Source organism: Mesoplodon bidens (assembly GCF_964165515.1).
Source record: "Mesoplodon bidens genome assembly, chromosome: 19".
NCBI classification, from domain to species: Eukaryota; Metazoa; Chordata; class Mammalia; order Artiodactyla; family Ziphiidae; genus Mesoplodon; species Mesoplodon bidens.
Genome location: NC_138179.1, coordinates 45,006,976 through 45,018,082, shown reverse-complemented (window position 1 = coordinate 45,018,082; position 11,107 = coordinate 45,006,976). Strand labels below are relative to the sequence as shown.

The window sequence follows — 11,107 nt, the reverse complement described above, 5'->3', positions numbered from 1 at the left end:
GCTCCCTCGGGGCGGGGGGGGAGGGTGTGTGCGTGTGCGAGTGTTTGTGGCTGTGGCGGGGTGGAAGGTGGGGGGACTGTGCCTGTGGCTTTGGCTGGACTGTCCTCCCGCCGCTCTAGGCCGCGCCTCTCCACTGCCTGCAGGTCCCCGCTGGATCGACGTCCCTCTGCGCCAATCGGAGGCGCCCGGCCTCGGCCCCGCCTCCCGGCGAGCCGCCCGCGCACGCGCCGTAGGGCTAAGTGGGCGGGGCGGCCCGAGGAACGCGCACCATGCAGGCCAGCGGGTACACGGGCCAGGCCCGCTCCCCCATCCAAGTGGTAGGTGCTGGGCTGGCGGTGGTGGGAGGTGGGGATGGGGGTGGCGCCCCCCTCCTCGCCCCTCCCCGCCCCTCCTCGCCCCTCCCCGCCCCTCCTCGCCCCTCCCCGCCCCTCAGCTCCAGTACCCCTCCCTGACTCTGACTCCCCGACTCTGCGGTCGTCTCCTGTCCCCTCCTCTCCTCTCCTCTCCTCTCCTCTCCACTCCGTCCCTCTCCCCTCCGTCCTCCTCCTCTCCGACCCGCTCCCCTCCATCCCTCCCTCTCTCCTCTCCCCATCCTGGGTCTCCATTTCCCACACCACCACCGCCTCTTCTGTTGGGCAGCCTATGAGGGTCTCTGCCCAAATCAACGTTAAAGCACCAGCAGGAGTGCGAACAGAGATTAATCAAGGCTCATCTTTGGCAGAAATTCACATTATGTTTTGTATTGTAGATCTTGAAAACAGTAAAAATATTCTTTCCTTTAAAAAATAATTCCAAAGTAAAGTAAATATGTATGTAAATTAGGGAACTACTTATGTGGATAACATAAATGCAGGAAGGGATACCACTGTTGAATCAGATCCTCAGAGTAAAGAACTTGACAGAACTGTATTTTCAGTGCTTACATCTGTGAGCTTTTCATAACCATATTCAGATTTAGCATTTAAAATATCTATATTCTGTATAGATATATAATTCGTACATATATGCATGTATGTATGTTTGCACGTGTATGCATATGTAGACACACGCTCACACCTGGATGACCTGTGTTTCTGTTTTCTTACTTGGGAATATGTCCACTCTTCGTTAGGGTATAAACTCAAGGGTGAGGACCGACTGTAACTTCTATCATTGGGTATTCTGTATTGCTTAATGTAATAGTACAGAATTAAGACAAATCCTGTAATCAGTTGTTTTGTTGGCAGTCAAGATTCACTGGTTTTACTCCATACACTTCATAAATTTTTGTTTTATGTGGGCCCTATGAGAAGAGGACAGTGCCAAACTATCCTAAACTGAGTAGAGCAAAGGAAGAGAGAGCTGGAGGGAGGTCACCTCCCCTTTTCCCAGCCCCGCCCCCATACTTTGTTAAAGCAAGTATAGGGGGTACTTAAAAGGGTTTCTTTGTTGCAGTTTCTCTAACATCATGGTTTACTGAAAATGCTTATTTCATGAGTGGGTTCAAGATACACAGATGCTTGTTTCAACCAAAATGATGATGTTTCTGACCACTGATTGGGAAACACATGAATTTGCCATTGTATTGGGAATATTTTTGATGCCTTTCAGATTTTTGTTTCCTTTTCAAAAGCATCCAAAAGACCAATTCTGGGAAATCTAAGACAATAAATCTTGAGAGGAGGCATAGACACCTTTTTTTTTGTCAGGACATATTCTTTCCCTGGAAGGCTTATTCTGAGTTACTCTGTAAGTCAGGTCTTGCCCTTTGGAAATAAGCATTGTGCGGATGGTAATGGGGAAGTAAATTAGAGCCATGGAAAGAGTATTCAGTTTCCACACTTGTTTCTCAATCGGTTTGTTTTGAATTCCAGTCTGTTATCCTCCCGGTCCATGACGCTGAACCGTGGCTGGACGAGTGCTTGGGGTCTGTTTTGCAGCAGGACTTCGAAGGCTCCATGGAGCTTTCCATTTTTAATGATGCCAGTAAGGTATTTATGAACTTCCTGTTGGTGATTTAGCCCTAGTGTAAGTCACCTCTGACTGTTTGGAGGAAAGTTTCCTGACCTGCCAACGTCCTCGTGCTTTCAGGACAAGTCCATGACTATCATTGAAAAATGGAAAGAGAAGCTGGAAGATTCCGGCATCCTCGTGGTCATTGGAGGGCACGATTCTCCTTCTCCCCGAGGAGGTCAGTAACCGTGTTTAGTTTATTATTCTTATCGACTTATGTACTTAAATAGTTTCCTGTTGTTCAAATCCTGGTGAAAATTATCCTGAGTAATACTTGAGTATACCACTTATTAAGGACACGGTAAGCCTGGCTTTCTTATGCTTCAGTAAGGATTTGTGTACATCCACTGCTCATTCTTTACTTTTTCAGCCCAACAGAAAGCCACTGGGTGTTTTTATTCCTGGTGTGATTGGTCATTATTGGTCACCTCTAATTTTTAAAATTCTTTTATTGTCACATTAGGTTTGTTTTTGTCCATTAAAAAAAAATCTTCTTAAAGAAGCAGCTTTTGGTTTCATTGATTTTCTATATTGTTTTTCTTTTTCCTATTTTGTCTGTTTTCTATTTCGACTCTGAATTGTATTATTTTCTTTCTGCTCACTTTGGGTTTAATTGGTTCTTTTTGTAATTCTTTTTTTTTAATTAATTAATTTATTTATTTTTGGCTGTGTTGGGTCTTTGTTGCTGCGCGTGGGCTTCTTCTAGTTGTGGCGAGTGGGGGCTACTCTTCATTGTGGTGCGCAGGCTTCTCATTGCAGGGGCTTCTCTTGTTGTGGAGCACAGGCTCTAGGCATGCGGGCTCAGTAGTTGTGGCTCGCAGGCTCTAGAGCACAGGCTCAGTAGTTGTGGGGCACGGGCTTAGTTGCTCCGTGGCCTGTGGGATCTTCCCATACTAGGGCTCGAACCCATGTCCCCTGCATTGGCAGGCAGATTCTTAACCACTGCGCCACCAGGGAAGCCCCTCTTATTGTAATTCTTAAGGTGAAAGCTGAGGTCATTGGTTTGAGACCTTTCTCATTTTCTAACATAGGCATTTAGTGATATAAATTCCCCTCTAACTATTGCATTAGCAACATCTCACAAATTCTGATATGTTATGTTTTAATTTTCATTCAGCTTCAAAATACCTTCTAATTTCCCCTTTGATTTCTTATGTGATTTATGGATTATTTGAAGTATTTAGTATTTAGTTTCCAAATATTTGAGGGATTTCCCAGATATCTTTCTATTATTCATTTCTGATGTAATTCCTCTGAAGTAAGAGAACATACTTTTTTGACTTGAATCTTTTAAATTTAGTAAGATTTACTTTATAGCCCAGGGTAAGGCCTATCTTGGCAAATGTTCCGTGTGCACTTGAGAAGGTTGTGTATCTGCTGGTGTTGGTGGAGTTTTCTGTAAATGTAAATCAAGTCCAGTTGGGCACAGTCTTGTTTAAATCTACTGCATCCTTGCTGATACAAGGTCTACTTGTTCTCAGTTACTGAGTTGGGGTATTGAAATCTCCAACTCTAATTGTAGATTTATTATTCTTCCTTATAGTTCTATCATTTTTGGCTTTGTGTATTTTGAAACTCTGTTAATATTTGAGATTGTTGTGAAGAATTGACCCCTTCATCATTATGAATAACCCTCCTGACCTCTGGTAGTATACATTGTTTGATATTAATATAACTGCTCTGGCTTTATTTTGACTAGTGTTAGCATAGTGTATCTTTTCCATCATTTTTTCTTTTAACCCATTCCTGTCTTTATATTTAAAGGATGCCCCCTCCCTTATAGATTCTTGTAGACAACATATGATGGTGCTTTTTAAATCCAATCTGACAATCTCTGCCTTTTAACTGGGATGTTTACATTAGTTACATGTAATATGATTATTGATGTGGTTAGGTTTGAGTCTCTCGCTATTATCTTATATTAGTCGCATCTATTCTTCATTCCATTTTCCTCTTTCTCTGCCTTCTTTTGGATTAATTAAATATCTTTTATAACAGCTTTATTAAAATACAATTTATATACCACACAATCCACCCATCAAAGTATACAATCAAGTGTTTTGTAGTATGTTCACAGATGTGTGCAGCCACCACCACAGTCAATTTTAGAACATTTTCATCACCTCAAAAAGGAACCTTGTATCCTTTAGTTATCACCCTCCATCCCCCATTCCCCCCAGCCCTATGCAACCACTGATTTACTTTCTGTCTGTAGATTTGCCTGTTTTGGACATTTCGTATAAATGGAATCATATAATATGTGTTCTTTTGTGACTGGCTTCTTTCATGTAGTAAGATGTTTTTAAGGTTCATGTTGAGGCATATATTAGTACTTCATTCCTTTTTATGAGAGAATAATATTGGGTTGGCCAAAAAGTTCATTTGGTTTTAAGTAAAAATAAAAGACATTTTTCATTTGCACCGAGAACTTTATTGAACAATGTATTCATTAACCAAACGGACTTTTTGGCCAACCCAATATTTAATTGTATAGGTGTACCATATTTTGTTTATCCATTCATCAGCTGAGGGACATTTGGGTTGTTCTACCTTTTGGCTGTTGTGAAGAGCGCTAGTATAAACATTTGTGTACAAATTTTTGTTTCAACATAGGTTTTCAGTTCCTTTGGGTATATACCTTGTAGTTGAATTGCTGGGTCATATTGTAATTCTATGTTCAGCATATTGAGGAACTGCCAAACTATTTTCCACATCAGTTGCACCATTTTACATTGCCACCAACCATGTATGAGGGCTCCAGTTTCTCCACATCCTTACCAACACTTCTTATTTTCTGTGTTCTTTTTTATTATAGCCATCCTAGTGAGTGTGAAATGGTTTTTCATTGTGGTTTTGATTTTCATTTCTCTACTGACTAATGATATTGAGCCTCTTTTTGTGTGCTTGTTGTCCATTTGTATATCTTCTTTGGAGAAGTGTCTATCCAAATCCCTTGACCATTTTAAAATTGGATTGTTTGCGTTTTTGTTGTTGAGCTGTAAGAGTTCTTTATATATTCTGGATACTAGACCCTTATCAGATATATGATTTGCAAATATTTTCTCCCATACTTTGGATTGTCTTTTCACTCTCCTGAGAATAATTTTTGATGCACAAAAATTGTAATTTTGATAAAATCCAATTTATTTTTGTTGTCATTTTATGTGCTTTTGGTGTCCTATCTAAGAAATCATTGCTTAATCAAGGTCATGAACATTTACTCCTTTGTTTTCTTCAAAGAGTTTAATAATTTGAGCTCTTTTATGTAGGTCTTTGTTCCATTTTGAGTTCATTTTTGTATATGGTGTGAAGTAAGAATATAAGTTCATTCTTTTGCATGTGGATATTGAGTTGTTCCAACACCATTTGTTTAAGACTCTTCTTTCTCCATTGAAAGTTTTGGTACCCTTGTGAAAATCAGTTGACCGTAAATGAATGAATGGGTTCATTTCTGGACTCTATTCTTATGCCAGTACTACACTGCTTTGATTACCATAGCTTTGTGGTAGGTTTTGATATTGGGAAGTGTGAGTCTTCCAACTTCGTTTTCCTTTTTCAAAATTGTTTTGCAATTTCATATGAATTTTAGGACCAGTTTTTTCATTTCTGCAAAAAAGACCATTGGGATTTTGATGGGGATGGCATTGAATCTGTATATCTGTTTGGGTTGTGTTGTCACTTTAACAATATTAAGTCTTCCAATTCATGAACACAGAATATCTTTCTTTAGGTCTTAGGTCTTCTTCAGTTTCTTTTATCAATGTTTTTTAACTTTCAATGTACAAGTCTTTTGCCTCTTTGGTTAAATTAACTCCTCAGCATTTTATTATTTTTTATGGTAGTGTGAATGGAATTGTTTTCTTAATTTCCTTCTCAGATTGTTCATTGTTAGTGTATAGGAAAACTGATTTTCCTGTGTATTGATCTTGTATCCTGCAACTTTGTTGAACTTGTTTATTAGCTCTAGTAGTTTTTTTGTGAGTTTTTAGGATTTCCTATATTTAACATCATGTCATCTGCAACTGAGATAGTTTTATTTATCCCTTTTTAATTGGATGCCTTATTTCTTTTTCTTGCCTAATTGCTCCAGCTAGAACTTCCAGTGTTTAATAGGAGTGGAGAAAGGAGACACCCTTTTCTTCATCCTGATCTTAGGGGGAAAGCATATGGTGTTTCGCCATTGAGTGTGATGTTAGCTGTGGATTTTTACAAATACCCTTTATCATGCTGAGGAAGTTCCCTTCAATTCCTAGTTTGTTGACTGTGTTTTTCTTTATCATGAAAGAGGATTTTGTCCAATCTTTTTTCTGCATCAGTTGAGATAATCATGTAGGTTTTTTTCCTTCAGTTCTATTAAGGTGGTATATTATGCTGATTGATTTCGTATGTTGAACCACCCTTGCATTACTGGGATAAATCCCACTTGGTCATGGTGTATAATCTTTCTAATATGCTGCTGGATTTAGTTTGCCAGTATTTTGTTGAGGATTTCTACATAGATATTCATAAGGGATATTGGTATGTAGTTCTCCTTTCTTCTAATGTCTCCGTCTGACTATAGTATCAGAGTAATGCTGGCTTTGTAGAATGAGTAAGAAGTGTTTCCTTTTCTTCTATTTTTTTTTTGGTGGGGGGAAGAGTTTGAGAAGGATTGTTGTTAATTCTCTAAATGTTTGGTAGAATTCACTAGTGGAACCGTCTGATCCTAGGCATTTTTGCTGTTGTTGGGAGATTTTGATTACTGATTCAATCTCTGTATTTGTTATAGGTATGTTCAGATTTTTTACTTCTTCTTGAGTTAGTTTTGATAGTTGGTGTGTTTCTAGAAATTGTCCATTTCATCTAGGTTATCTGATTTGTTGGCATACAGTTGTTCATAATATTCAATTATAATCTGTTTAGGTTTCTGTTAAGTTTAATAGTAATGAACCCACTTGCTTTTTTTTTTTTTTTTGGCCGTGCCTCGCGGCTTGTGGGATCTTAGTTCCCTGACCAGGGGTCGAACCTGCACCCCCTGTAGTAGAAGTGCAGAGTCTTAACCACTGGACCATCAGGGAAGTCTCCCCACTTTCATTTTTGATTTTAGTAATTTGAAGCTTCTTTGTTCTTAGTCTAGCTAAAGGTTTGTCAATGTTGTTGATCTTTTCAAAGAACCAACTTTTGGTTTCATTGATTTTCTCTGTTGTTTTTTTAGTCTTTATTTCATTTATCTCTGTTCTGATCTTTATTATTTCTTTCCTTCTGCTAGCTGTGTGTTTAATGTGTTCTTCTTTTTCTAGCTCCGTAACGTGTAAAGTTAGGTTGTTGACTTGAGGCGTCTTTTATGTAGACATTTATATATAAATTTCCCTCTGATCACTGCTTTTGCTGAATCCTGTAAGTCTTGGTATGCTGTATTTTTATTTTTATTTATCTCTTAAGTATATTCTAATTTCCCTTATTTGACCCATTGGTTACTTAAGAGTAGGTTGTTTAATTTTCACCTATTTGTCCTTCCGTTATTGAATTCTAGTTTCATTCCATTGTGGTCAGAGAAGATACTTAATCTGATTTCAGTCTTGAAAAAAATTTTGAGATATGTTTTGTGGCCTGACATGTGGTCTGTCCTGGAGAATGTTGCATGTGCACTTACGAAGAATGCATATTCTGCTGTTATTGAGTAGACTGTTCTGTGTATGTCTGTTAGGTCTGTTGGTTTATAGTGTTGTTCAAGTCCTCTATTACCTTACTGCTCTTCTGTCTTGATGTTCTATCTATTATTGAAAGTGAGGTGTTGAAGTATTCAACTACTATAGTAGAATTATGTTTCTCCCTTCAATTCTGTTCATTTTTGCTTCATTTATTTTGGGGCTGTCTTGTTAGATGTGTATAGTTTTATAATTGTTATATTTTCTTGATTGACCCTTTCATCAATATATAGTGTCCTTTGTTTCTTGTAACAATTTCTGACTTAGGGTTTATTTTCCCTAGTACTAGTTTAATCTCTCCAGCACTTTTTTGGTTGTTGGTTGAATGGAATATCTTTTTCCATCATTTCATTTTCAACTTATTTGTGCCTTTGGATCTAAGATGAATCTCCTGTAGCATTTAAATGGATCATGTGTTTTTTTAAATCCATTCTGCCAGTCTTTGCCTTTTAATTGGAGCATTTATATTTAAAGTAATTACTTTCGAGGCTTTTGCCATTTTGCTATTGTTTTCTATATGCTGTCTATCTCTTTTATTCTTCAGTCCTCCATCAGTGCTTTCCTTTATGTTTAATTGGTTATTACTAGTGTGCCATTTTTATTCCCTTCTCATTTCCTATTCTGTGTATTTGTAAGTTATTTTCTTAGTCATCACTGTGGGGATTACAAGTAACATCTTAAATTTATAACAATCTAATTTGAATTAACATCAACTTAACTTTAATAGTGTATAAAGCTCTGCTCCTGTACAGCTGTGTACCTCCCACTTTATATCAGTTTTGTCACAAATTACATCTTTATGATTTGCCCATTAGCATAGGTTTATAATCACTGTTTAATGTGTCTTTTAAATCATGTGGGAAAAATACAAACTGAAAGTAAAATAATACTGGCTTTTATATTTAGCTACATAGTAATCTTCATCAATGTTTTTCATTTGTTTGTATGGTTTCAAGTTACTGTCTAGTGTTCTCATTAGAGCCAGAAGGACTCCTGTTAGCATTTCTTGTAGGGCAGATCTGTTCGTGAATATCTCCCTCAGCTTTTGTTTATCTACAAATGTGTTAATTTCTCCATCTTTGAAGGATAGTTTTGCCAGATACAGAGTTTCTGTATGTTATAGACCCAATAATACATTACTTACATATTGTTTTTTAAATTAATTTCTTATTGGAGTATAGTTGGTTTACAATGTTGTGTTAGTTTCTGCTGTACAGTGAAGTGGAGTTCCCTGTGCTATACAGTAGGTTCTGATTACTTATCTATTTTATACATATTATTGTATATATGTCAATCCCAGTCTCCCAATTCATCCCATCCCCCATCCCCTGCTTTCCCTCCTTGGTGTCCATACATTTGTTCACTACATCTGTGTCTCTATTTCTGCCTTGCAAACTGGTTCACCTGTACCATTTTTCTAGATTCCACATATATGCATTAATATACGATATTGGTTTTTCTTTTTCTGGCTTACTTCACTCTGTATGACAGTCTCTAGGTCCATCCATGTTGCTGCAAATGGCATTATTTCATTCTTTTTTATGACTGAGTAATATTCCATGGTATATATGTACAATATCTTCTTTATCCATTCCTCTGTCGATGGACATATAGGTTATTTCCATGTCCTGGCTATTGTAAATAGTGCTGCAGTGAACACTGGGGTGTGTGTATCCTTTCGAATTATGGTTTTCTCCAGATAAATGCCCAGGAGTGGGATTGCTGGATCATATGGTAGCTCTATGTTTAGTTTTTAAAGAAATTGCCATACTGTTCTCCATAGTGGCTGTATCAGTTTACATTCTCACCAACGGTGTAGGAGGGTTCCCTTTTTTCCACACCCTCTCCAGCATTTATTGTTCGTAGATTTTTTTTTTTTTTTTTTTTTTTTTTTGCGGTACACGGGCCTCTCACTGTTGTGGCCTTTCCCGTTGCGGAGCACAGGCTCCGGACGTACAGGCTCAGCAGCCATGGCTTACGGGCCTAGCCGCTCCACGGCATGTGGGATCTTCCCGGACCGGGGCACGAACCTGTGTCCCCTGCATCGGCAGGTGGACTCTCAACCACTGTGCCACCAGGGAAGCCCTTGTTTGTAGATTTTTTGATGATGGCCATTCTAACTGGTATGAGGCGATACCTCATTGTAGTTTTCATTTGCATTTCTCTAATAATTAGTGATGTTGAACATCTTTTCACGTGCCTCTAGGCCATCTGTATGTCATCTTCGGAGAAGTGTCTGTTTAGATCTTCCACCCTTTTTTTTTTTTTTTTTTTTTTTGCCGTACGTGGGCCTCTCACTGTTGTGGCCTCTCCCGTTGTGGAGCACCGGCTCCGGACGCGCAGGCTCAGCAGCCGTGGCTCACGGGCCCAGCTGCTCTGTGGCATGTGGGAGCTTCCCGGACCAGGGCACAAACCCGTGTCCCCTGCATCGGCAGGCAGACTCTCAACCACTGCGCCACCAGGGAAGCCCCCACCCATGTTTTGATTGGGTTGTTACATATTGTTTTATACAATTTTTTTTTTACTACTGCTACTTCAGTTAGCAGAAGAAATATGCATTTATACTGTCTTTTATAATTAATAATTACTTTACTGGTGCTGTCTATTTTCTTTCATGGATTTGAAATACTCCCTGGAATCACTTGGGGTCAATCTTTTTAATCTAAAGAACTTCCTTTAGTATCTCTTGTAAGGTGAATCAACAACAGTTTCTCTCAGTGTTTGTTTATTTGGAATGTCTTAATTTCTCCTTTATTTTTGAAAGATAGTTTTACTGGATATAGGATTCTTGGTTAACAGTTTTTTCTTTGAGTTCTTTGAATATGTTATCCCACTGCCTTCTGGCCTCCATTGTTTGTGCTGAACAGTCAACTGTTAATCTTACTGAGATTTCCTTTCTTTTCCCTTGTCTCTTTTAAGATTTTCTCCCTGTTTTTGACTTTCAGTGTTTTTACTATGACGTATCTAGTTGTGAATCTATTGAGTTTATCCTCCTTGGAGTTTGTTGAGCTTCTTGAATGTGTAGATTAATGTTTTTCACTGCATTTGGAAAGATTGTAGCCATTATATCTTTGAATATTTTTTGTGCTTTTTGCTCTTTTCTTTTGGTACTACTATTATGCATATATTAGTGTCTTTAATAGTATTTCAGATTTCTCTGAGGTCGTGTTTATTTTTCTTCATTCTTTTTTCTCTCTGTTCTTCAGATTGCATTATTTTTATCCATCAAGTGTGCTAATTTTTCTACCAATTCAAATATACTGTTGAGTTCCTCCAGGGTATTTTTTGGTTAGGGCGTTATACTTTTCAGCTCTAGAATTTCCAGTTGGTCCTTTTTAATAATTTCTGTTTCTTTATTGATACTCTTGATTTGATATGACATTGTCTTCATACCTTTCTTTGCTTCTTTAATTATGGTTTCCTTTAGG

The 11,107-nt window shown here is 38.2% G+C and overlaps 1 protein-coding gene across 2 annotated transcripts in view; it reads left to right on the top strand.

The window, feature by feature from the left end:
- Positions 1 to 260: 260 nt before the first annotated feature.
- Positions 261 to 11,107, top strand: part of B3GNTL1 (UDP-GlcNAc:betaGal beta-1,3-N-acetylglucosaminyltransferase like 1) — a 118,215-nt gene continuing 107,368 nt past the window's right edge. Inside the window, exons 1-3 of one of the 2 annotated variants that reach the window (XM_081220637.1) lie at positions 261 to 317; positions 1,854 to 1,970; positions 2,071 to 2,170. In XM_081220637.1, coding sequence (XP_081076763.1) covers positions 270 to 317; positions 1,854 to 1,970; positions 2,071 to 2,170 — 265 coding nt within the window. In that variant the 5' untranslated portion in view covers positions 261 to 269. Of the gene's footprint in view, positions 318 to 1,853; positions 1,971 to 2,000; positions 2,171 to 11,107 lie in introns of both variants that reach the window. The other variant, XM_081220638.1, reaches the window with a different exon arrangement.